The sequence below is a fragment of the Malurus melanocephalus genome, unplaced genomic scaffold, assembly GCF_030028575.1.
Source record: "Malurus melanocephalus ecotype Western Australia unplaced genomic scaffold, MMel_1.1 scaffold_247, whole genome shotgun sequence".
Taxonomy (NCBI): domain Eukaryota; kingdom Metazoa; phylum Chordata; class Aves; order Passeriformes; family Maluridae; genus Malurus; species Malurus melanocephalus.
In genome coordinates, this window is record NW_026623479.1 from 474,769 (window position 1) to 502,084 (window position 27,316).

General features: G+C 45.2%; 1 protein-coding gene across 1 annotated transcript; it reads left to right on the forward strand.

The window, feature by feature from the left end:
- Positions 1-2,448: 2,448 nt before the first annotated feature.
- On the forward strand, positions 2,449-25,900 carry RNF128 (ring finger protein 128). The gene is made up of 7 exons (XM_057375364.1): positions 2,449-3,073; positions 12,303-12,550; positions 16,538-16,609; positions 17,199-17,281; positions 19,823-19,919; positions 20,721-20,934; positions 22,361-25,900. Exons 1-7 carry the CDS (start codon positions 2,464-2,466, stop codon positions 22,495-22,497), a joined length of 1,461 nt encoding a protein of 486 aa, XP_057231347.1. The 5' UTR covers positions 2,449-2,463; the 3' UTR covers positions 22,498-25,900.
- The last annotated feature ends 1,416 nt before the right edge of the window (positions 25,901-27,316 follow it).

Consider the following 27,316-nt stretch of genomic DNA (forward strand, 5'->3'; position numbering starts at 1 on the left):
AATCAAGACCCTGCTCTGTTCTGCGCTTGCTGCAGTGTGGGCAGCGGGCTGAGTGTCTGAAGTTAGTCCTGTTTTTCACCTGTAGAGCTGGGAAATAGTTTTCGACAGGGATGCAGAGCAACCCTTAGTGTTTGTTTTGAAGGCACTGGTTTATTTTTTGAGGTGAGAGGACACAAATGAACCTGCAGGTGTCTGCAGAATAGCTAAGTGCTTTGCAGATTGCAAGCTAGATCTTGTCTTTTTTTTTTTTTTTTTTGTTTTTTTTTTCCTGAATTTTTCTAATTCTGAGAGGCCAGAAACTTCTCTATATGAGTATATGAGACAGGCAGCTTCAGATAGGTGCAACTGGCATGCTGAGTTTAAAACATATCAGCTCTGCTGGGAAGTCCYAGCCACCTGACTCACTCCTCACTGGCCAAGAGGAGCCACTGACCAGGCCAGGATGCACAGGCTCTGCTGGCTCCTTGCAACTTTCCTTGCTGGCTTTCCTCCCAAGCCAAGCAAGGCTGGTTGAACTTCTCATCAACAAACAGCCCAAGTCCTTCTCAGGGCTGCTCCSAATCCATTCTTCACCCAGCCTCTGCTTGTACTCATTAATGATGAACTCTAATACATGCACGTACAAGAGACTGTGGCTAAGCCTTATGCTCAAAATCCCCAGAACATTAGCAAGTTTTATATTCTGAGGAGATTCCAATCTTTGACTTCAGTTGAGTTGTGTCTCAGTGAAAATGCTAGAGCTAAACATCCCTAAAGCATTGGAGGCCTTTGAGTCTGAGCAGRTTGGCTGCTGTTGATTTCATAAAGCTAGGTTGTATTTTCAGAGGGGTGTTAAGTTTTCACTGTCCCTACAAGGAACAGAAACAAAACCACGTTTCKTTGACTGCTTATGTATTTATTTCTCATTATAGCTGGAGCTATTATTGTTGAAATAAGTTGTCTGCTTAGATGTGGAATGAGAAAATGCAAGGTTTGTTTAGGTTAGGACAAAAGTATTCACTTAGTAAGCTTGTGTGTTTAGCAATATTGATCTTGAGCAAATTGCTTCATCTGCTCTTCCTTGCCTGCTCTGCATGCTGCTATTGCAGTAGCAAAACCAAAGCAATCTGTGCTGTGCTACTGACCTGCCAAAACCTGTAGCTGCTGTGCTGGCAGGTGAATGCTGGTGGAGGGGGTTGGTTTTGAAGTGCCTGTGCTGGCAGGGGGAGCTGCGCTTCCGAAGCCCCTGTGGGCAGGGAGGCATTCAAACCTGAGCTGGGTTTGGCCTTGCATTGCTGTCTGTGCTGCTCTTAGCACAGGGGAAGGAGAGGGAAATGGGCACCATAGTGGCATGGTGAGTTCCTGGTTATCAGTCACATTCAGAGTCAGCCCAAAGCCCGGGGTAAAAACTTGGTGGTGCTGACTCCTACAAGAAAGGGTTGAACTCTGTGTTTACACTAGTTTTGCTGGTGCTTGCAYAGGCAGCAGCTGATCCTGTGCCACATAATCACTGCCCAGGAATATTCCTTTTTCAATGACAGGCTCTCACCCAGAGCCTCAGCCTGTGCATAGTGACATGTGGCTGTGTGGGATGTGTTTGAATGGCTCCTGGGGCTGGGTGCAATTCCTGCAGAGCAGCTGATAGGAGGCAAGGCCTTTCAGTCAAAGAGTGGCTCTGTGAAGGAACTCAAAATGTTCTTTCTCCTGTTATTTTCCTTTGTTGCCTCAATTTCCCTGGCAGGGCTCTAGAACATGGCACACTCGTGGTTGCAGCGAYTCTGCCAGCACTCTGATCACATTGCCTGATGCAGGACAACTTGGTAAAAGTGTGTTTGTGCTGGAGCAAGGGACTTGTGCRTGCAAATTGGCTGTCCCAAAAGTAACTGCAGGGCCCTGGAAGAACAGGACTTTTTGTTGTGAGTTCCACAGATCAAACAACAAACACAACTAATACATAAATAGAAAAAGGGGTTACTGGTTGAAGTGGCAGGTTTATCACATCTGTGCAATGATGGGGCCAGCAGTGGCCAGTCCAGTGAGTGTACAGTGCTAACCCAGTATTTCATAAGCCAACTTCAGGCAGGACTGACTCCGTGCTGCTCAGTATTCAGCAAACRTGAATTCAGCAGTGGGAAGCAGGCTGGCTCACGGCTGGGCACCTTGTGCTGGTACTGCTGTGTCTCTGGGCTGCTGTGGAGTGTCAGGGGCTCGGCACCTTCCGGGGGTCCCACTGCCCACCACCCGTGCTCTGTCCACTGTGGGCACTGGGGCGGSCTGGGGGAGGAGGCAGCTGTGCTGGGACGTGACGGAGGGGTGAGCCACCCTTCGTGGGTGGCCCGAGGGGCATCACCCATCACCCCGAGAGGCGATGTCAGGAGGAGCCATCACTTCTGAGAGGTGGTCCGGGCGGGTGACCCTCCGCATCCCGCCGGGAGAAACGTGGCACACTGCTCCCGGGGAGAACAGGGCGAGGGGGCCGGCCGGATGCGCACCCCCAGAGCCGGCGGGGCCGCAGCGGCGGTGCGGTGGTGCGATGGTGCGCGGTGCCGCGCGGTGCGGGGGGCGTGCCGCGGCGGGGGCGGCCCCGCTCCTCCCCCGGCGGCCGCGGCGGCGGCTTTAGGCGGCGGGGCGGCCGGGCCGGGCCGTGCTGGGATGCCGTCGGGGGCCGCGGTGCTGGCGCTGGCCGCGTTGCTTTGCGCCGTTCCGCCGCGCGGTCCCCGCGGGGCGGCGGCGGCGGCAGCGGCGTGGACGGCCTGGCTGAACGTGTCGTGGGAGAACGGCGCGGACCGCAACCGGAGCGGCTGGGAGGCGGGCGAGAGCGGCCTGTACGGGCTGGACTCGCCGCTGCAGTCGGCCGAGGGGCTGCTGGTGCTGCCCGACAGCCCCGACGCCTTCAATGCCTGCAGCACGCTCACCAACTTCAGCGGGGCCCCGGCGGCCGGTGGTTCCCCGGGCTGGCTCGCCCTCATCCAGCGCGGCGGCGGCTGCTCCTTCGCCGACAAGATCCGCCTGGCCGCCGAGCGCGGCGCCGCCGCCGCCGTCATCTACAACTACCGCGGCACCGGCAACGAGGTGCTGCCCATGTCCCACCACGGTGAGCGCCGGGGAACGGGGGGTTCGCAAACAGAGGGGTCCCCGCGCTGGGAGCGGCCTCTTTCCTCCCTCCSTTCCGTCGGCGGGTGCGGGAACGGGGCACGGCCAGGGCGCAGTCCCCTCCGCACATCCCCGGCGCGGCTTCGCGGTAACAGCCGGGAATGTCGCTGCCTCTCCCGCACCACGGGAGTTTCTGCCCGGACTGGCCGGTGCTGTTTCGGGCGCTGCAGTTGTTGTTTTTTCTCTGATTAATGAGTAACCGTGTCTGAAATCCACGACTGCTGCTGGGGCTGGGGACCARTGTGCGGGGCTCTGGCTGTAGGTGTGCGGGGGTGATGGTCTCCACTTGGTTTGGGTTTCTGGCCTGAGCCTGTAGTCGCCAGAGGTGATGGATGCTGAGKTTTTTAAAACCTGTTAAGACTGGAGTTGATTTGGGCCATGAAATAGGCTGGGTTTCTGTGCTCAGACACTGTTTCTCCCTATGCCCTGCACACTAACCAACTCAGAAATAGGCAAAGGACGAGACTCTTCCGTAGGTAACTTTTCAGCAGCAAAATGCCACTTCCAATGCAATTTGCTGGAGGTCTCTAAAGGCTGCTTTCCAGTTTGCACAGGCTGATGACAGAACTCCTCTTRATACAGAAAGTCTCCTACTTACCATAAGGTTTTTCTTGACCTGCYCATCTTTCCAATGAAGAATGAGATCTGGCTGTATTTTAGGCTAATATTGCCCTTGACCTGGGCTGAAAGCTGTGTAAGTGCCTTCGGGTGACAGGACAAGCAGGCAGGCCCTGTGTGTGACAGGGTGAGTGGCTGTGGCAGCTCCATCCAGCTGTTGGATGGATGCGCACCCTCTGCGGTGTGTTGGAATTCTGTGAAGTGGCACTGCTTTGGGAAGCCCCATTTTCTGGAGATAAATTGAACAGTGAAAATGAATAGTGTGTCTTAAAACTCTGAGTGATTTGAAAAATAACTATATCCCTGCAGCACCCCTCTCAGAAGGGGTGGAGAGGATTTCTGTTAGCAGTGGAGGCAAGTGTCCTGGTGAGACAAGAAAACAGTAGCTGCCTCTGGAGGTTTGTTGTGTGCAATCTTAATGAGCTGTAGGACTGTTGGTACTCTGCTTTAAGAATTCAAAACATACAGTCTGGATAGGCTTTGGCCTTTCTGAGGCAAGGCTTTCTTATGTAATCAAATCATCAGCTGACAAATGCTATTGAGATCTGGCTATTGCTGGGCGAGTTCCTCCTGCTGAACTGACAGAGCATCCCTGCCCTGAGCCCYGTTCTTCTGAGCCTGCCTGATCCTGCAGCTCTTGAAGGAGCTCCCTTGGCACTGCTGGCCTGGGTAGGTCACTGCTGAACCTGTTCTTGAGGGGAAGGGCCATGTGCTCCTGCCCCTCCTCCATCCTGGCTGCTGGGAGACTTACAGCATCTTAACCTTGCTGGGAGCAGCCTCTCRAAACGAGCCATGTATTCTCTGCAGGGTTTGCTCCAAGAGGAGCTCCCTCCTTTCCCATGCTGTCCTTTAAGCTTTCTGCTGAGGCATTTACGTCAGAGTGGCTCTAGCTGTCCTGATTATCCTGCATGATAGCATGGATACTCCAGGGCATGTTGAAACTTCCCAGCTGAACTGCAGACAAATAGGACAGGGACTCCTTGGAGAAGACAGCTTCTGTCAAACCACTTATTTAAACTACCTGACTCCTCCTTGCTGTGTCGTAGCACAATTACTGGGCTAAGCTTGTTGCTGCTGTTGCTTTTATTGCTTGTCCTTGTTCTAGTTCCTCACTTTATTTCCCATTCCCTTTTTTTCTCTGGACTTGAGTTCTTCTAATATCATTGCATTTGTCTGAGGGTCCCTGTTCTCGGCTCTTCCCGCGGCGATGCTCTTCCWTCTGCTCATGGAGTTTTGGTGACATGCTGTGCTTGGGCCATCCCCACCTTCTGCCCCCACTGGGAGCCAGGGCTCTCCAGTCAAACTCAACAAAGATTGCAGGCAGTGGATGTGACATGGCCAAGATGGAGCAAGCTGCAAGTCATCAGCCTCACTGGGTTTGCCAGGTGTAGAATATTCCCTGTGTGATGCTGATGTGCTCAGCCTGCAGCACTGCCCCTCACACTTAGGAGGTAAGAGCTGGCCATAGTGCTCTTTGCTGAGCTTTGCTTTGGGATGGCTCCCCTCTCCTGGCCTCATTGGCAGCACTGGGTGCTCTAACTCTCCYGGAGCAGTGGGGAAGGTGACCCTGCTCACTGATAAACGGGCTTTGTGCAATTGCAACTCGCACCAGCTGTAACGGCTGTAGCTGCGCTCATGGTGACTTCGCAATCTGGGTTTCCGATTTGGCTTCATTTCTGCTGGAACTGGGACCATTGAATGAAACCAAATAGGGCCAAGCACTTCCTCCAAGCTGAGGCAGTGGGAAGCAGCAGGAAATGGCTTTTTTGGGGTGAGGAGGAACTAAGCCAACAGTACTGAGGACTCTCCTCTCGACTGTGGGGGATAGAACTGTCATCTGCCTGGCAGAGAAGGAAGATCTCTGTGGGTGGGCTTTGATAAAATGTATGGCACAACACACTTTTATTCAAAGAATTTAGCCACAAAACACAAAGTTATTAACAGGAGCTTATTTAAAAGTGCAGTGTGCCTTTTTCTGAGCATTCAAACTTGGCTTTTGAAACAGCTTTCTTGTTTAGAAACTTAAATGAGCCTGTATTTGCAGCAGTGTTTGTCCTAGTCTTCCTGTTTCCAGAGACTTTTTTTCTTATAATCGTCATGTTTAGTCTAATGAATTTTTTTTTGCATCAGTGCTCCATATAACCTTTTGGTGTACCAACTTTAAAAAAAACAAAAGAAAACAGAAAAACCAAAGCAAAAACAACCCAACAAAAGCAAACCACTCTGGCAATTAGAACAACAGAATGTCGTGAATAGCCACATCAGATATGATCAAATCCTGCCTAATCGTCTTTAACATGTAGAATGTCAAGAATCTGATGGTGTCCAAAGTAAAATTTGCTTTGTGATTTATAAGCACAAGTCCATATCAGTTAGCAAACTTGAGTTTTAACTGCTCACATTTTAAGATGSTACCGCTCTGTGTCAGGCTGAGCAGGGTTTCAAAGTACAGTTCTGTGTGCTCATAATTGCACCTCTCTGTAATCTCTATTGACCTTCTGAAAAAGACATTTGATTGGAGAAAACCAGCAGCATGTGGGTAAAAAGTGCAGGGCAAGAGTTGGTTTGTTTTAAAGGTGGACCTTGCCTTAAGGTAGAACAGGCTGGTAGGTGGCTTTGGCTTGAGGGCATGGTGGTGCCCGTGGGAAGTGTTCTTTGGTGTTCAGTATTTCCTTGCAGCTGGTGAAGAAGGATTCTTTGCAGGTCAGAAGGCAACTGTGATAATTTTCTTTGGTTTGTCTCTTGTGGTGTAACTCTAGACTTGAGAAGAACATCACCTGATCGGCACAGGGCTCACTGGGGGAAACACAGCTAAATGATTCCGGCTCAAGCAGTAACAGCRTGTCTCAGGCTAACAGGATCTGGTTCAAGTGTAAACTTGCATCAGTGGGTGAAAGGGGAAGGAAAGGTTAAATATGTAGCACTCTGCTACTTAACTTGTTCTGCAGGAATTTCACTGAGGTGGAGGCTTAYCTCCATGTGCTTAGAGAAAACAGTGTATGGCAGAAGTGTCTGGTTGTGCTCCACTCCAGCTTTTTTTGTGAGGTAGGATCCTCAGAAACAAGCTAAAACTTTGCAAGGGTATTAAAAGGCTGATGTGATCTGTAAAACTATTAAAGATTGAGTCAGAATTGTAATCCTAAAACAGGCTGTGCTGAGGCTTTGTGAGCCTTGTGTAAACAAATAGTGCACCTCTCTTTGCAATGAGGGAACACTGAGGACATCTGAGGAGAGGAATGAGGATGCAGGATCTAATTAATGACATTTGCTCTCTCATGTTCCTTGGCCATGGCCAGATGAGCCTCTGCAGATTATTTAGCCTTTCCTACCACAGTTCCTTGTAGAGAAGGACCTTGCATGCATTCACTGTGCTTGCATGATATTTGCAGTCTGTGGTGTCTGGAGTTTGTAGCTCTTTACATCTGCGAAGAGCTTTTTGATGAGTATGTACTGCAACTTTGTCTTTACGTGGTCAAACTTAGTTTGGTTCTCCTGGCTGCATGAGTAAATTAATTTCACAGCTGTAGTGGCATTCAGAGAAGCGACTATGACATATGAGTCTGGCTGGGCAATGCCCTCCAAGCAAGCAGGAGGGCTTTGAGAAGCTGGGTAAGACTTAGTGGTGYTACTGACATCTTCTGATCCCTGTCCTTGCTCTTTATGATACAATTTAGGTGCCTCTGTGCCATGGAAAACTGCAGGGTAGGCATCATCCCTTAGATAGCCTGAAATGGGTCTGTGAAGTGCCCTTGCTCTTTGGGTTTACTGGGCTGCTGAAATGTGAAAGATGAATTAAAATCCTAAGTGACAGCTGTGGTGGCAAAGGCTTCATTGTGAGGGACACCATGTCCCTAAAACAATGACAGTGCTTGTTTGCCTCCAGTTGTGAATGTGCTGCTGAGCACACAGCAGTCAGCTCAGCACAGCTCCCTGCTGTGTCCAGTGTGAGCTGTCATCTCTCCACAGACAGATGCTTTCTGGCTGACGCTGTGCCCACTTACATCATTTCACCATGAGCTTTCTCAAACTCGCTGCTTCCCAGTGAGCACTTAGCTGCCACCAGCATGTGGAGAGCAAGGGATGTTAGGRGTGAGCTCAGCCTCGTACAGAGGGTCAGCTTTGTATTTACTGAATCAAAACTGCTGAAAACTTGAATAAACTCACCAAGGAATTCTCATTAGGGCATGTTGCTTGCTGTTTCTCCAGGGGGTTTTAGATGCTGTTTGCTGGATTGAAAGGTGGTACTTCAGTCTCGCAGATGCACTGAGCAAAYAGCATGTGAAGAGAGAACTGTCTTACAGATTTCATTAATTTCTGTGCCCTTGTCCTGGCTGCTRTTTTAAAGGATGTTTTCATGTTATAAATGTTCTAAGATAGATGGGACGGGAGGGTTTATGTAAGTTTTTTAAGGCTCAGAAGGGGGAAAGGGCTGTTGAAGTTCAACAAAGGTCCTGCACTTGGGGAGGAATAACCCTGGCTCCCAGTACAGGCTGGAACAGACTGCCCAGGGAGGTTGTGGAGTCTCTCACTGGAGATATTCAAAACCTGTGTGAATGTGATCCTGTGCAGCCTGCYCTGGGTGAACCTGCTTTAGCAGGAGGTTGGACTAGGTGATCTCCTGAAGTACTCTCCCACCCCAGCCATTCCGTGATTCTGTGTGAATGTTTGCCCCTGTATGCTGGAAGGCTTGTGTGTTTAGGAGGAAGAGCTCAGACACAGTGCCATCTGTCAAGTAAAGCAAGCTGAAAGTAGATTTAATTAAGCTTAGGTGACWGTGTGAGGAAAAAGGCAGTTCAGTCAAACCATTTAGATCATAAGGGGCTGTTGCTTTAAATAACTGTAAAATAACCTGGGTGTGAATTATTCCTTTTTCTGGTGCCAGGTAATTTTTGGGGTGGAGAACATGCAAAGCAGGGGAAGAAGAAGGAACAAGCCTACTGACATCAGCTTATCCAGGCTTAAATTGCTCCTGAACTGTGAGTTCAATCACCCTCCCCTCTTGCAAAGGGGAGAGTTTATGGCAGAGCAGTAAAGGCATTTCCTCTGAGTGTCTGGGATGGAAGGATGATTGTGGGGATGGGCACATTCCTGATGAGATTTTGCCTTGTGCATGTGGATGACAGCAATCAGCACTGATTTTTTATCCACACCACGAATGAGAGCAGAGCTGGCCTGCAGGGTCTGGTTTCATGGTGTCTGAAGGCAGGGAGAGCCCTTGTGTCCCCAGAGTGCTGTGGTGCTGAGACTGGATGGCTTTTGTGTGCAGTGCTGGCCTGTCATCTGAGGTGAATTACGTCATGGTGATAATACCAGCTCAGTCTGTGTACACTGTTAGTTTATTTTTCCTCCTACTGTAACAGATAGCAGTAAACTTGTACCAGCCTGTTTGATWACCACCAGAAATCCCATTTCTTACTATTCAGTACAGTGAGATAAGCAATATTCAAGACGTATCTTTTTTTTTTAAACATGAAAGATAGGCTATCAGATACTCCTCTTACATGCCTGAGGAGCCAGGTGTGYTAATGTGGTAGGAAATGGTTGGAGTGTCAACTGACAATGTTTTTCACATTAAAAARTGGAGATTGCTTGATCTCCTAATGCCCTTTTGCTGATGGTGGGGTTGGAGGAGTGCCAGGGGAATACTTYTAGATCCTTTGACTAAGGCTTAAAGCACAGCTAGTACTGATCTTTGCTGTAAGCACCATATCTTGYAGATAAAAGCAATGAGCCAGGCACCAAGGCTAGAGTTGCATTTCATCTCCTGAAAGAGCCTTCAGCTAGCATTTCTGCTGTGTTTAAGGAGAGCCTGTCCATTCTTTGAAAATTCAAACTCCCAAGTTTGCTTTTTCGTTTTGATTTTTTTTTTTTTAATATACATGAAACATTCAAAATCAAAAGTAATTTCTCCTTGTGTGCCCAGTGTGTTGTGTCCCAGCTCTTCCCTGCTCCAACAAACCACTGGGATTCTCATGCTTCATATGTGCAGACCCATTTCCTTCAGATTTTGACCAGCTGCTGCCTTACAATTTGGGAGGTGCCCAAAGAGGCAGGTTGTGTTTTTCTAAAGAGTTGAATAATTTTCCCTCTCCAGTTTGACAGGAAATGGGAAAGAGGCTGGGAAATGTTTAACTGAACAGGAGTTGCTTCTCTTTAGCAATGAGCCCATTATTAGCTAAACAGGCAGCAGATTAATTTCACCTTCTAGTGTCCCTTAAAAACTATTCCAGAAGTTTTACCTGAACCACAAAAGCTGACACCKGGGTGAAGAACTTGGGTTTCTGTGAGGTTTTTGCCATGCACAATTAACTGACTTCTTGCTTTGCTGTGTCTGGGTGGGGAAAAACTGACAGTTGAGAGCAGCTGCTGTGCTGGGGACACCTGTGCTGATGTCCCCTCAGATGCCTTGGTTCCTGTGTGGTGGCCAAGCCCTGGCAGCAGCCTCWGGGTTGGTGGTTTCAAGGCCACCATAACATGTTTCAGTACCTGTCATGATGGGACCCAAGCAACAGCTCAGGAAGCATTGGATGGGGGTGATCCTCGTGCTTTTGCTCCAGAAGCACAGCAGTTGTCCCAAACATGTGCTGATGGAAGCAGCCCCTCACTTCTGCCCTGGTTGTGCCAGTGTCAGAGCCACCAGCTAGCCACTCGCATGTGTTCATCTAAAGMAGAGATGAAATTGCAACAGAAATTTCTGGGGGTGGGAAACGTCTGTGAGAATTAAAGCTGTTGTCTGATGGCATCCCTGCGAACTGAGCAATCTGAAACTCAAGTGGAAGATTTTTTTTTTTTTCTTTAAGGGTAAAACTTGTTCACAGTGGATGGCTTAGTAGCTGGAATGATTTTGCAGGSTGATGGTGACATTTCATTAACAGGAATCCCCATACTGTGTCTTGTGTTGTGCTAACCACAAGATAGATTTACTGTGAGACATGCAGGAGTAAAGGGGAGTAAAACAGAGCAAACATTTTGCCCTTTTTTTCTGGCAGGCTTTTTATTTTCTCATTGCAGCCTGTTCTTCCACACTTTCTTCCATGCTTATGAAAGCAAGTTGCAGCTTCTGACTTGACCYGTGCTTGATTCTTTGCTTGCTGCTAACACCTGACTCCAGCTCATTTATTAAGCCCCAGTTCATTGTAAGGAACAGTAGTTGCAGTCTGGGAGATTTTTTTTTTCCTCTTCTCTGTGTGATGTCCTTGTCTTTACAAGGAGCTTTCTGAATAAAAGATGAGTTTGGTCCCACTGAGGAGAGTTGCTTGCTGTGTTGAATCACAAACATTACGTGAACAAGCTGGAAAACTAATAAACACTTTCTCCAGTGACAGCCTTTGTGGTTTAATAACAATCCTATTTTTTTTTTTTTTTTAGTATCTGAAAGTTTAATAACTTTCAGTGGAGGGAAATAACTTGAATAACTTGGCAGAGGGAAAAACAATTGGTCTTCCCATTAAAGAGTGTTTGGCTGGGGGGTTAGCTAAAAATAGCACATTGTAACAGTCTTTGTTCATCCCCCATGCAATGTCTATTATGAATGTTGTGCTGGTGATGGTTTAATGCAGTGAGATTCCTGATCATCTGGTCTGAAGTCTGCTTTTCTTATATTAAGTTTAGAGAGAAACCAGTGATAATTTACTCATTACCCTTTCTCCCTTCCCCTGCCTCAAAAGCCTCTCTGTTATACTGGGACTTTCTAAAGTTTTCACAAATAATGTCAAGTGTCCTCAAGCCCTGACATGTCACTGAAGGGGAACCAGTTTGCTSTGGTCTGTGCACAGTGACTGGAATTGTTTGAAATTTCCTCCTACTATAAACCCCTTGGTTCTTTTGACTTGCCATGGTGTTCTACTGAGCCAATAAAACCTGTTGTTAAAATCAGAATGGCGTTTGCCATCTTGCCCCCAACTGTTTAAAAGTAGAGGACACCTCCCTCCATTTTTGCATCCCACTGAATTTGCAGTAGAAACTCACAAAASCAATTTGAGTTCACAGTGAAATTTCCCTTAATCACTTCTCAATTGATGCTGAAAATACAGAAGCAAAGGCTGATCTATGACTTTGCTCAGTGTCTGGTGAAGTACTCAAAAGTACTGTCAAATTTAGAAATGAGGTGTTAAGAAGTAGCAATGGAGCAGGGAGGGAGTTGGATCCATTGCAGGAAGTAATCCCTATACAGATATCACAGTCCCCAGTGACCTCACTCTGTAGAGGATTTATTTTTAACTTCATATAGTTCAAAGGCATGTTAAAATGTAAATCACGAAGTGTTGTGCTTAAAATAGGACAGTCTGTGTCCTATATAGGAGTGAGGAGTGCTGTGGAGACAAATGAATTCTAAACATAGTTCACTTGTGCAGCTCATAGGTAATGGGACATACTTTCAGCTGGACAAACAGAGTGATGACACTTGTTCCAACAGTTCATATTGAATCTACAAATACTAGTTACTGTCTACAAATACAGTCTTTTCTTTAGCACTTGAAGCAGCACATCTAAGACAATGGTGCCAATAGAACACCTGGGAACTGAGCATGGATTCCCCTCCTCCTTTGCAGGTGCTGAAAAGATCGTTGCAATTATGATCGGCAACCTGAAAGGCATGGAAATCCTGCGGCGGATTCAGAGCGGCATGAAAGTCACCATGGTCATCGAAGTGGGCAAAAAGCGCAGTCTGTCCATGAATATCTTCACCATCCTCTTCATCTCCGTGTCATTTTTTGTTGTGGCAGCAGCAACTTTGGGCTGCTATGTCTCTTACTCTGCTCGGAGACTCATTGTTGCAAGGGCCCAGTCCAGGGAGCAGGTGAGTTTGTGCCATTGCCTTTTTATACCCTCATGCCTCCATGGTGTGAATCTTGAGGTTTGCAGTCTTTAGTTAAGTACCAAAGTGACCGAATTTGTTTGTTTGATCTTTAAAATGCTAAGAGATACATCTTTGCACAGCTTAAAACTTTCCTAAAGAAAAGCCAGAAGTACACTGTGTGGAGAAAAGTTGATTGTGTTCAGCTAACTGTGTCTCCTRCAAATACTCCCTGAACTGCAGTGCAGCCACAATGCTGATGAACGGGAGGCTGTGAGAGAGCTAAAGTACTTTTAGCTGACCCTCATCCTTCCCTCACACTTTGCCTACATGCTTGCTGTGACAGGAGACACAACTGGAAGCGTGTCTGCAAAATGGGGCACTGCTTTGGCTGCAGGTTGGGAGGTGCTGCTTGTTGAAAGCTGCTTTCTGACTGAAAGCTTTCTGAGAATTACAGTGACAGTCTCAATTAGCGCTGGAAGTACTGGAAGTTGKCATCAGTCTGTGAGATAGAGCACTGCCACTCCTGGGTGAGACATGGAGATGTCTCTGTAACCTGATGCTCTCCTGTTGCTGACATTTGTGGACAGAGATGCACAGGCTGCTGCTGATGAACCCGTTCTTTCATTCCCTGCCATCTACCTTAGTCTCACACCCCTGTTTAACGATGCTAAATAAATCTGGGCAGGAAAACCTGGGTGCCCTACACACTGTTCATTAAATTAAATTGAAATGTATCCTCCTTTGAAGGTACTTAACAGTGCAGTTGTACCTATCGGTCTTTCAGGAATCTACAGATGTTATTAATGCCTCAGTAGTAGGTGGTACTGGGAAAATCCGCTCTGCTAGCAGTCTTGGGTTCCATGTGCCCAAGGAGCTTACTGTAGATTGAAAAATAACATTGATAAATTACATGCCAGTTCCACATGATTTAATCTGAAGGGAGGTCAAGGAGCCCCAAGAAATGCTTTGTAAACCATAAGGATAKAAGAAAGCTTCTCTGCTATCAGGGTATGAAAATTGTGACTGTTCTGTCAAAGYGAAACTCAAAGACAAGCCAGAATTGTGTTCAATTGTTTTTAYACCCTGGCACTTCAGACTGACCTCACAGTGATTAGGTGAGTGAAGAATAACAAGAAAATGCTTGTTGGTACAGGTGAGCTACTAAAAGGTGATGCTACCATGTGCCCTGTTAAATGCTGATTGGATTTTCAGTGTAGATCCAAAGTTTGAGACATTTARGTGCTTTGGCTCCATGAAGTACTGAATATTAGTCAAACAACWTCCTGGTACTTCCTGATACATCCTGGTGGCTTTCCTGTATCGTTCAGCCCTTTCAAAACCCAGATTCCCTGGACTTGAGTGACTGTTGAGAAGAGCCAGTCGTGTCRGCTTCTGGTCCGAGTGAAAAGAGAAGTACAGTGGTACATCTGTCCTTCTTTCCCAACCGAACAGTTAAACCAGAGCATGAACTCTTTCCTCATGAGCAACCTACACTGTGTAACCTGCTAGTTCCTTCTTGAGTGTATCTTTACTGGGCTTGTAATTCAAGTCTCTGCAGTCTCTCCCTGCAWTGGGAGGTTGGTGAGCAGAAGGTGGAAAATCAAGGCACGTGTGGTAGGTGGTTTTCTACCTTTCTAGTCGCTGCAATACTGACAAATTSAGTTCTCAATATAGTAACCTATCTTAATAGTGCAAAATGACCCATGATGTTATCTGTGGCCTGGTTTCTAATTTCAGCTCAAGTCTTTTCCTTCCATTGATTTCATAAAGATTAGATGTTGCAGCTGAGAAATGACCTATTTAATGGCTTTGGAGGAGGAAAATTGCTCAACTTTAAACAATTCATAGCTCCCTGTGAGGAAGAACTTCCTTAGCTTACAGGAGAAAAGTAGAAGTTCCCAACCTCCTCAGAGCTGTCTGGTCTGCACTGCCATGACTGTGCTCACAGGGRTGCCAGGAAGGCACCCTTATGTGGAAAGGGCTGGAAATAAAAATGGCAGCTTTTAGTTAGGGAAGAGTGAGGACTAAGTGGCTACAAACCTAATTTTCTCAGTTAGGTACCTCACTACTTCAACAGGCCAGAGCCTGGATAGGAGCTGGGACCTGACCTGTTTTGAAGTAGCTTGGTTCTTTTTCTTCAATTTATCTATTTTTTTCTAGCTTTTTTCTGAGTTGGGGCATTTAGACTTCTAACACAATTGATATTTAACATTTGCTTGAATAACTTGCAAAGTAAAACGCTTTGACATTCCAAGCTTGAGTATCCTGGTAGACTATTCAAAAAAAAGCTGCTTCTTGCAACCTTTCTCCATCCCCTGGAGGGGTGTTCTGCTGTACTTGCCAAAATCAGTGTTAAAGGTGACTTTGCATTGATGCATTTAATGAGGAGCAATTAAACTGGCGCCCATGCAAAACTTAAAATATTGTTTCAGTAAATTATTAACAGTGCGGCCAGTTGAGTCCTGCCTAATGTGCTTGTCCTGGCATTAGATGTGTAGATGAGATACCATATGAGGGAGTACATTCCTAGAAAGTTTAGTTTTCATTAATAACAAAGAGTGGTGACTGTTCTGGCCATGCATGAGCAGCAGTTCTATTGCTGCATTCCTGCTCTGTTGATGTTACCATGTTTGCTGCTCAGACTTTTGGAGGATTCAGTAAACAGCAGTGTGGGACTGCTGCTCTGTGGCRCCAGTCTCAAACCTTGACAAGGGCAACATCAGTTCAAAGTTCACCGTAAGTGACACACAGAAACAAATGTTRATGTCTTCAGCAGGAAAACTTCACAAACTTCCAAGGAAACCTCAATAGTTCTTGTTTCTAAACAAATCTGTGTGTCTGCATCCTTAATCTTTGGACTGTATTTGTCTCTTCCTTGATAGTTGCTATTAGCTGTCACCTATTAAACTTTTAAAACATGCACATGGCTTATCTTAGGGCACCCAAACAGCTATGATACAAAAATGGCTCATTTTGCACCAAGACTGTTTGACAGGGGGATGTATAAATCAACTTGTTTGTTATTGACTGCTTCAGCACAAGGAATCTTAAGCAGACTTGAATGGCCAGTCCTTGTAAGGTTATTAGGTGTTCAGCAGCAGCCCTCCTGCCACTTGTCCTTTTGTACTTATGCCACCAGCACTGCATTTGGAAAAGTTTTATGTAACTGAGCTTAAATGCCTAAGGAGATGGAATGTTGGAAAGCCAACAGTGCGGAGCAGTTGAATTGGAAAGAGGTTTTTTGATTAGCTGCAAAACTCGAGTCTAGTCTGTCCCTGAGGTAAGTGTGGTGTTGGGGATGGCATTGCCAGAGCTGCCTGAAGTGCACTGGGGAGGGAGTGAGCAATCCTRTTCTTTGTGTTGGTGGAACAGCACCAACCTGTGACCTTTAAATACAGAGGTTGCTCTGGGGCTAATTCCAGGCACTGCAGTGACAGCTGGACARCCACAGTTTCCAGGCAAGCTGTAAAGCAGTGGAGACAGAGGAATAGTTCAGAGTGTGTTGGGARTAAGTGGGCTGATTGGTAAAGAATCTCTGTCACCTTTCATCAGAACGTTTTTGGCAGGAACGTGGCATAAAGTGAGTAAAATATAGAATGATTGTTGAACTCAATGTTTGCTCCTCTGTACCAGTCACTTTGAAGGCTTCTGTTCATTTTGGCTGGGTCTAATCTGACCAAGGTATTATCTTCCATCTTTTCAAAGAAAAAAAATCCCTTGGAATTCCTATGCTTTGTGAAAAGGTTAGGTACAACTCAAGCAGATGCAAGTGCCTTCTTGGTGCGTCAATCAATATGTCCTGAAACTGTTTCATGTTGTCTCTAAATAGCATGGTCATGCTTACTTGGCTTGTTTTGATAACATCTGGGTTTTATTGATAACATCTGGGTTTTAAAACTGTTGCGTGCTTGCAGTAGGCACCTGGGTAAGGATTAGTGAGTGGGTAGAAGAATGGCTGTGTCTAACCAGGAGTGCTTTGTGTCACAGCGGCGGCTGAGGGCCAGGGCGAAGAAGGCCATTGAGCAGATGCAGCTGCGCACCCTGAAGGAAGGGGACAAGGTAGGACTGACCCTGGATCTCCCCTGCATTACACAAAGCACAGCCTGTGCATAGATCTGTGCAGCTCCCTAGTACTGCAGCAGGATGCAGAAGTCTCTCTRAGCCTTTAACTAACTGTTGGCAACAGAAACAATTACTCCTTCAGACCAGGTCCTTTTCCAAGCTGCAAGACTTTCTCATAAATCAGTTCATTTTGCTGGCTGCTCACTTGTTGTCTTGCTGATGTGAGAGGCCCTAACTTGCTGGCATGCATGCTTAAACATAAACTGGTATATCTAATCAGCTTCCCTGGCTCTTCTTCTTGTAACTAAAACTGGAGGTAGCAGTTTCTAAACCTCTACAGTAGTGCCTCCAGTAATCCAATGATGATGGTTTCAGCTGGAATTCTAAACCATGGGTTTAAACTTTCAATGCTTCTTTTGAARTGTCAGCTTAACTGTGAGTAATCCACAGTGTGTTTATATGAGATTATTTTTGGGAGCATCATGGATGGCTTTAGCTAGACCCCTTTGTCTGCAGTAAATCTGACTGGAGTTMAGAGGAAGCTTTCAAAGTGTGTTAAAGCTGTAAATTTATTTCACTGTTTTAGGAAACTGGTCCAGATGGAGATTCCTGTGTTGTGTGCTTTGAGCAGTACAAGCCGAATGATGTAATGCGTGTTCTGACTTGCAAGTAAGTTGTCTTCCAAACTGCCCCTTTATCCAAAATTCTTCATGTTTTTTAACAAACTTATTGTTGCACAGTGAGAGTTCTTGAATATCTATCAGAACAGTGTTTTGAACAACAGAAACTGTGTGAATACACATTTGTAGTGTGCCCCAATGGCCTGTGTTCATAACTTGTCCTGTGAGTGGGTTGACACCCATAACTGGGCAGAGCACAGTGCCCCTCAAGGGGATGCCAGGGCTTTTTAAGGTTTGTTTCCTTTGCTGGTGTATAAGAATATTACCACTAACTTGAAGGTAATTAGCAAGATATTGCCTATTTCTTGTCTCTTGAATTCCTRCTTACTAACAGGGTTTTGTTTCTGCTAAATTTGTTAAACCATAGTGGCTCTTGTGATTTAGAAGAGAGCATTTCTATTCTCTGAAATTGAGACCAAAATAGAGCTATAGCAGTTAATTTTTCTAGAATTCTCTCTCCTGTTGTGTCTCACTGCTGTGCTGCTTTGGAAGCCCAGTAGTGAAGCATTAAGACTTTAACGTGATTGCTCCGAAGGTGAGCAGTGAAGCTGCTTCAGGGCTTAAGGAAACGTGTTCTGTGGGACTTCCCCCTGTGCCTGCTGACTGGGACTGCCCTGGCCAAACTCCTAAAATCAGAGGGCTGCCACATGAGCTGCCCAAAATGTGCMTAGGAAGGGGTGTCATAACCGTTAGGGAGGGTTACAAAAAGCACTTGAAAACATTTGGATGTAGGAAAATGAAGTTCTGAAGAGTAGAAAAAYGGGTAGCTGCTGTTTGTGTGCTGAGCAGTGCTGTCAGACACTGCCAGATCCCAGCTGAGTTACCTGTACACCAGGTTATAGTTTTGCAAAGGCTTTCTCTGCTCCCAAGCAGTAGGACCTCTAAGCTGTTTTGATAATACAAAGTTGGTCTGCTGAGGTGTTATCAACCAACTTCCTTGATCCAATCCTGAATGCTTCAGAAAAAAAACAAAACTGAATGACCTTTCAGGCATGTGTGTTAATGATTATTCAGTTGTCTTGTCACATTTATGCATGTGGTAGTTCTGCTTAGTAATGGACTAAGTGCCATGARTACAGAAACTTTTAGACAGGCTCCAGATACTTTTATCTGATAGGAGACCTGACTTCTTATTTTCCTATAAACCCTGCTAATCTTGGTATGAACTTGCAAACAAAGCAAGTTTGTTTGACTTATTTTGGTAAGAGTGGAGTAATTTCTTTTGAATGTTCTTTATACACAAATTTGCTGATTTGCTCTGAGACTGTTTTTACGCACATTTGTGGTGTTTCATTCCTCTGTGGTCYAAATGTCTCTCCCTGAGGCACGCTACCTTAAGAAGACTGCACAGATCTTGATAATCTTCTTGAGTGGTGATGTCTGCCAGTATCAACCATATTAAATTAAATCGTATTAAATTCACATGAGTTGCAAACTGATATTTGCTGCAAGAACATGCTTGATTTTGATGGTTCACCTCAGCACTAAGCCCCTACTTGCTRAAAGCATTTAACTGTATCTATGAAAGAGCCAAGCAAAGGAATGTTCCTGTGAGTCACTTTGGTGGTATCTGAGTCCCTGGGGTGTGGGTATTTGCTGAGGGCATTCTTGTCCAGAGAGTCAAACCAAAGGCATTTATGGTGGCAGAGGTTCACAAGTCCAGTATTAAGTTCAGTGACCTAAAGTAGTCCAGCATCAAGGAAGTTTCGAGTTTTATTCTGAACATGACGTTGGTGCAGCTGGGAAGGAAGTGCCGATTATGTGAGCTGAATTGGGAAAATCCTTGGATTCTACTGGAGTGTAGGCTGCTGAGCACTGGATGTGGTGATCTCTGCATTTATYTCATAATAGAGTTGATTAATACTGAGCGGTGCCTGTTTGCCTTGTGGTTTCTATTCAGGCTGAGGGAGCMGGCAGATTACAGGATTTCAAGTCATCCTCCTAAATCTGTGGCCTAATTTAAACCCATTGTGGAACTGAGTGTCTTAATAGAAGCACACATTTGCATCTGTGATGGCTGAGCTATATTTACTTWGAGTGTATATAGCCTGCCAAATATACACTTGGAATACACAGACACAGAAAATGGGTGGGAGTAGTTTATCTTGAGGACATAACTCTGTGAGATGATTTGTCTATGTAGTTATAACAGAAACAAATACTGTTTAGTCCTCTGCATCTGCACAACAGAAGTTAACCTTAAAGCTAAKACTGAGATGTCCATAATTGTACCATTTAAATTATCAGCTGGGAATGTACTGTACATAGGTTTGGAAAAAGCTTTAGACTGGTGTAGCAAAAATGATAGTGCTTAATTCTAGCAAGTTGTATYGAGATACTAATAAGCACAAACCAGCTACAGATTGAAAGATTAACTATCTGTAACTTTCAGCTGAAACCCTGTGACAAAATAAGGTCATCCATTCTAGAAGGAATAAGTTTTCAGKGTTACAAAAGGGTTTTTCATAGCTGGMACATAAGCAATCTTCCTGGTATGAAACCTAACCTGTTGGCTACCTTCTTCCACCAGCCATGTCTTCCACAAGACCTGTATTGACCCCTGGCTTCTGGAGCAYGGGACGTGTCCTCTGTGCAAATGTGACATCCTCAAAGTGTTGGGAGTTGAGGTAAGCCAGCAGCCTGTGGTGGTGGCAGCTGCCACTYGCAGCCTCACACTGGTGTAGTGTCCACATCTTAAGCTGTTTCCTGCTGCCCCTAGAGTGCAGGTGATAAACACACGTGTTGTCATCTGCGACCAGATGCTGCAGGAATAATTGCTCTGTCCCTATTTGGGAAGCCTGCAGCTGACCTGGTGTGAGTTGGTATCACCTACAGCCTTGGGCAGAATGTCAGCCAAAGCTGACTCATGCCTGACAGGAAGAACACTCTTAACTCTTGTGCTTGCAGCTAAGGGTGTTTCCCAAATCCTCAGGCAGGCTTTGACAGCTCATACTGTCTCTGAAACCAGCTTCTGTTCAGTTGCTCGGTACCTGGAGTCCTAGAAAAGTGAAGGTGTTAGTGTGTATGACATTTCTGGAACTGCCTGATTTCCTAGGACACATCAGGAATTTCTGATGTATTCTGTAATTGCTCATTGTTGCAAGTGCCAGAGGAAGATGCTTTTCCCAGTGCCTGATGCTGCCTGGACCAGCCAAAATGTAAGCCAGAGTTTGCCTGGGGGAGGTGGAGCTGCACTGAGTGGAAGGAAGACCCTCTTTTTCTGGTACTGGGCAAACAATACAGAAGCTGTGTTTGAACTGCCCACCCAATTAGGCAGTCACTGGAGGTTAACAGCACAGCKTTTATTCCATTTCTTGTTTTTTCCTCTGCATAAAAGTGCTCTGGACTCAGTGTGGGCATTGCTCTCCTGGAAAGATGCAGTCTCCTGCSAAATTGTAATTTAACCATTTTCTCTTTTTTTCACAAAGATGGATGTAGAACCACGGTCTGAGCCTGTGCAAGCCCCAGGATCCAGTGGCCAGAGACCTCTATCCACTGTCACAATAGTCAATGAAGAGGACAATCTTAGTGAAACAGCATCATCTGGATACGATTCTGTACAGGGACCAGATGAATCTGCTCAGGAGGCACACGCACCATCAGCACCATCAGCACCATCAGCACCACCAGCACCATCAGAAAGTATGACTGCTTTTTCATCTGCCTTGCTCGATTGCCTTGCACTTGGCTGCTTAGGCTGTGAATTGTGGGGGCGGGGAGGGCCTTAAAGGCATCTCACAGGGCTTGAATASTTTGTTTTTCAGGGTTATCTTAGTGTTTTGCTTTAGCCCTTAGCTCTGACACTTGGTCTTTGTTTTTAAATGAAACACAACCTTAATGTGAATTAAAAGCCAAAGTMTGTGAAAGAGTAGTTCAAAGTCAAGAGGCTTACTACTTCAAGAGCAAAGGGATTTTTCCAAAGATGTTCCTTATCTCTTTGTCTCTTTGGAGATTTCATTTGGATGAGTGAGTGTTGCTTTGCCACCAGATCTGTCTGCTTTAAGTAGCTGCTTACTTTCAGAAAACTTTCAGGGAGTCAGTCTTGCTCTAGCTTAGATGGTATAATAGAGAGAAGACAGTGCAATTGAATTTCAGGKTTGATAAGGCTGAGTCSTGCTTGAACACTTTAAGAGACTGTWAATTTGGAAAGACTATCAGCTTTTCCAAATACTTTGTCTTCTTGAACGAGAGCAAACTCATTGAAAATGTCTTTTCCATTCTCAGCTTTGCCAACATGTGCTCAKTGTTGCTGTTGGCTTTAAAAATGGAAAGGCTGCAGGTAAACAATGAGTAGCTATTCCSTGGATTGTGCCATGGTCTTAGGAAGGGGAGGAAGTGGGGAAGKTTTTGGTGATGAAAAGGATGCTCTATTTCCCATGGGAAGTGTAACTGATAGGAAAATTTGGGATTTTCTGTCAGCCTCCTGTAGAACATGTTGCTACAGCAARTGATGTGTGTTTGAGAGTGCCCTGTTGAAGCACCCCAGTAGGGGAGAGGGCATTTCCCAGGAGCTAAACATCAGAAGTTGAAATTGCATCCCCCTRAGCAACTCAAGGCTTGCTGGATTAGTTACAGGTGTCACTCCCATGTATTCTCAMTTGGTGTGGGAAGGGCACACAGGGACATGAGCCACACAGGGTCAGTCTGTAGGGAGAAGGCCTTCCTCTCCAAATCAGCATGGCCCCCACAGTTTTCCTGAACCTGCTCTCTAGGAGYTGCCCTTGATGCCTGCCTTCAGCAGCCTGAAGATACAAGACTTGCCCATCTCTTCCTAGCTGGATTTTGTAGCCTTATGGGGCCTTGTGTGGCTTCAGCTTGCACCTTCAGCTTTCTCAGCCCTACTGAGCTGAGCAGGTGTCTTTAGACAGGACAGGCAGTGTCAGGAATGGGCTCCCAAACTAAGGAGGGGCAGCAGGAGAGAGGCAGCTGGAGCATGATCTTGGATTTCCATCTCTGCAGGAAAAGTGCAGTGAGCTTGTCAAAATCAGTGWGTGTGGCTTGTTTTAAGGTGCTAAAACTGAGCTGTGACACTTCTTAACTTGTCTTGACTTGGTTTTCTTCTGGACAGATGACAACACACATCCTGTAAGTGAAGAATCCCAGCCCACCACGATGACTGTCCTTTCACAAGGTGACAACCCAGGTTTTGAGGGAGATGAAACAGAAGTCTCTGAAGGCAGGACCGTTTGTGAAGTCACACTCTAAGAACGTGCCCAGCCACATGGTGCAAGCCTTCTGCAAGGAGCTGCCTACTGCCATTCCGTATAAACCAAAAAATGCAAGACTGCTGCAGAAAATACTGCATTGGCAATATTCATATAAACAGACTTGTCCAAATCATAATTGTATGGTTTGCCTTTCTTAAAACTGTTTTTCCCACAGGAGTTTTAACATTCTCCMGATAAAGCTGTCTTAAATACAAAGAAAACCAGCAGATTTTAACACTAAAACAGAAGTTCCATCTTCAGCAAAGCTTCTCTACAATGTTTCAGTTGTKTAAATGAGAAGATTTTTTACATCATWTTTGTCTCTACTGGGAATCGTTTTGAGTTGGGTTTTTTGGTTGTTTATTGTTTTCATTCAAGTGGATTTTCATTGTAAACAAATTTATTTTGATCTGTTCTAATACTTAYTTACGAGACACAGTTTTGTTTAAAGCAAGGGTATTTAATGTTTCAGTGCACTAATTTGATAGGAGGAAGTGCAAACTAATGCTTGTCAAAACTGGATTTTGTCCACAGTGTCCTTGGTTCTCTAGTAACCRACTGATTCTCTACCTCTCAACTCCAACCTGCCAACCACACATTCCTAAAGGGGGAAAAAAGAGAGCTGCCACTGACAGGCCAAATCTGACTTGCACAGTACTGTAAAGGGAACAACTGCAGGAACTTTTCAAACCTTGTYAATCTGAAAGATCCTCAAGTGATTTGGGGAATTATAACCGTGTCTAGCACCAGCAATATGCCAGAGTCCTGGTTTTGTGGGAGTCTGGGATGACTTCAGGGAAGACTCAGCTGAAGATGAAAATGAGAGATTCTTACAAAAGGATCTGCTGTGTTTTGTTCAGAAAATGATCCAGCCTCTGAAAAATGTGGGACTGTTGCTGTACATTGTCTTGTTTGAGTGCACGAGCTGCAGGGAGAGCTGATGTCCTGTGAGTGTAACAGAGGGTTGGAGAAACTRTCTGTCCTCTGTGGGGTTGAGATGGGGTCAAGAAGGAACACTGGGTGCCTCAATYGTAAGTGACTTGGCCTTGTCCAGCAAAGGTAACTAAGGACATCTTATAAATGCACTTTATTTTTTTACCTCTGCGTCTCTGACTAGTTTCTAATGTTTAGTAGGACTTTGTCTGAAAGCACGCAATAAATAACTTAAGAATCTGGGGGGGRAACCAATGCATTTTCTTAGCTATAGTACAAATGAAATGGTTGTAAATATTTCATAATTTGTATTGAATTTGAATATGTAAATGTAAATAAAACTCTATTTTTGATGATCCTGACTGACACAAAATATTACCAGCTCTCACAGAAGCAGACGCTGAATTTGCCCTGTCCTGCAACCTTGAAACTCATTCTGCTTTGGGAGGCAAAAAAGCAACAGTGTTCGCTCAAAGTAATTGGAATAAGGAGTGCTAATTATGTGCAGGATGCTACTGTTATGCTAATTTTTAGAAATACTTAGAATTTTTATATTTAATGTGACCTRCTGCTAAAGGAACAGATGCAGGGTAAGTACCTGTGCAGTATTTGAGCTACTGCTAGGCAGAACTTAAAGGTTTTCTGKTTTTGCTGCTTAACTTGAAAGTCTGCCATCTTCTTATCTGTGCAGATTTGTTTGTAACCAGTAGCTGTGCAAGGGATTTGGTTTRAAAATGAAAGTGTAAATTTCATGAACACCATCTGTGATACTAAACTTGGGTCTGTTGTTGTCAGACTGCCTTAAAGAAATTTCCAAGTYCCACTCCCACTTTGTGTATTTCCAAGTTTCCATGGATAACAGATGTCTTTAACCAACCCTACTTGGGGGACTGAACAGCAGAATTTTCACTTGTTTTTGGTGATGCCACAGGCTCGAATGTCTCTGGGTCACATCTACATGTGTGTGTGTATATATAAATGGTGTGTGTGCTGTGGCATGACAGACTTTCCTGTAAGCATGGAGGCCAACAGGAATGTGCCTGGGGATAGGGTTGTTCCTGAAAAGCAGTAAAAWCCTGCTGTTATTGTGCAATAGTTTGGGGGTTTTCTATAGATACACTAATGCTCATGTGTGAGATAACAGAAATGAGGAGGCCACAAATGGTGCAGCTGCTAAAATGTCTGCATTATTGACTGTTGATATTCCTGTTGAGTCACACAGACATGTCAATTCTTCTGTCCCAAAGAGCAAACTGAACAGGCTCCAGCATCACGGCCCAGTGTTTACTCACTCCCTCAGGGAAAGGGAGGGAGTCACCCTTCTCCCTCAGGAACACTCTGATCTAGACACTTCAGTCAAATACTTGTGTGCTCTTGAAGAGGGACTGGGAAAGTTTTTTTATTCCTGCAGGAGCGGAAGCCTTGTTGCCTGGTGCTGGATTACTGTGCTCTCTTGTAAATCAGGCTTTACAATAGCAGGACCTCATTTTAAATTCCAAATCAAAATATTACCATTTTCTCATCTTGAGGAAAATTTTCAGGTGTCCCTATATTAATGTAATTTCAGCTGAGAATTTTGTTTAAAGGAAAAAGCAAGACTTGTGACGAGGGACTGGAAATACATAAAGGCAGTTTGAATCACAAGGGCAGTTGGACTCCTGCCATCAAATGGAGAGACTTAGTCCATCTTCTCTTTAGAGGGAAAATTCTGCACTTCTCAAGTGACCTAACAGTTGGACATAATAAACACAGACACCTACCTTGCCTGTGTGATTTAATGTAATTTCTTTCCATGTTTAACACACCARCACAGAAGGTAGCCCTGCCTTTTCACTCAGGTTTAGACTGATGCCTTTTCTGTGCAGATTTGAATGGGGCTCCTCTCTTGAAGGGGTGTAATATCTGCAGTTTGGAAGAGATCAAAGAAAACCTACTGGCTTCAGCAATTAATTTTGGTTTCAAGAGAAAATTGAAATCAAATTGTAGCATTCATGCCCTGTGAATTAAAAATTACATAATACTCCTAAAGCAAATCTGCACTGGTTGTTCAACTGTTGGTTATACAGAGTGAAGCCAAAATTTATTTATATAGCTATTTATGTAATATTGCTGTGGTTATTTGAGGGAAGTAATTTACAATTTCTAGGATAAGTCTTGAATAAGTGAAAGAAAAATCCTGCTGCACTAAATGGATCTGTTGCTGTAGAATGCATTGATTACACTGTAGCATGATTGTGCACTGATTAAGAAGGTTTTGAAGTGGCTATAAATAAATTTCTCCAAGCTGATAGAGGAGCACTCTTTGCATCTTAATACTCTTTGATTAAGAATCCAGTGCCTGAGGGAAATAGAAAAAAAAAAGACATTCAAGACCTTGAAATAAGGAGAGAAAAACAAAACATTTTCCAAGCAGTAGCATTTTACTGTTAAATATTTATCCAATTAACAAAGTTTGAATGTTACATAAGCAAGCACCACATGTCCTAACGTGTCCAGTGTGTGTGAGTCACTGAAAGGCAAACTCTGGGTAGGAAATGCCCAGGGCATCTTCCTTAAAATTAGCATCAGAATTGGAAGWTCTGTGTTAGGTCCTTACATTCCTGTATCCAGGGGCTTGTCTAATTGGGGAAAATTAAATAGTAAGCAGTGTCTCTGGGAATGCTCTTAGAGGAGCAGGATCCATGCAGGAACCACTCAGTCAGTTCAGCTGGTAAATGCCCAGCAATATCTGTTATTTGTGGCTTCAGGTGGGGGACTGAAGAAACTGCCTCACCAAGAGCTGTGTGCCAGGGTACCTGGGACTCTCATTGATATGTGATCTGTGTAAGTTACCACGTGCTGGCTAATGATTTTTATTTTATTTTTCCTTTCTAGTAAAGGTAGAYCACCAAAAATTTGTTGCTTCCTCTTCTGTTATAAGAAACAAGAATTTTATTAAATTTATATCCAGTCCTCAAAAGCATAGCTCTTCAGTACTACAGGTTCTCTTGCAGTGGTGTAATGAGTGATTGAAAGAAAAGGAAAAAAAGTCTTATGCCAGTGCAATTCACCCAGTTTTGGAGTTTCCTGTGAATCAAATGTAACTGCACACTTGGGTCTGCTCTCACAGCGGTCCTTTGGGTAGGTGGCTGCTTATGCAGCTGGAACTGAACGGGCATTGCCAAATAATTTCTGTGACTGCTTGGCAAAACCTTGCTTTGCCTGTGCTCACAAATAGATCAGTGCTGGCAGCAGCATTTTTGGTAGTGAAGTACTATTGAAAAGCCTGAAGGAAGGCAGGATAAAGCAAAAAYGCCAAGGTTGCAATGTATAGTTAGTGCATAATATGCGGGTTTTTTTTTAGAAAGAGCTCTAAGTAGAGGCTGAGTTTAAACAACTTGTGTGTTGTGACACACAATCAATAAAGCATTATCCTTGAAAATCTTAGGAAGGTTAATTTTGCTGGAAAAAGTGCAGAGTGAGGTACACAGAAGTTCCTGGGAAAGAGCCACTGACTCCATTTGTAGTAAATGACATTTTGTGTAGGGAACAGGAGGGAATCTTGCATGGAGGTGGGAAAAGATGGTAACTCTGAACACCTCGGCACCAGAGACAGGAGCASATGAGGCACTGGGTCCTCCAGCCCTCTGAAGCTTTTATTTGTCCTTTTTATGAGCCTTCTCTCTGCACCTCAACCCCCGCCTGCAGTGCCAGGCGGAGCGCTGACTGGGAAACACACCCGGGAAACAAACRCCTTCTCTGGTGTCCTGCGGGCTGMAAATGGAGCCGGCTTTGGCCACAACTAAAAACGGGACTTGTGCCATGGGCAGAGCGGCCACAGCAGCCTCCGCTCCACCTGGGGCAGGGGACTTGCCGGAGGACACAGAGCCGGGACCTCCGACCCC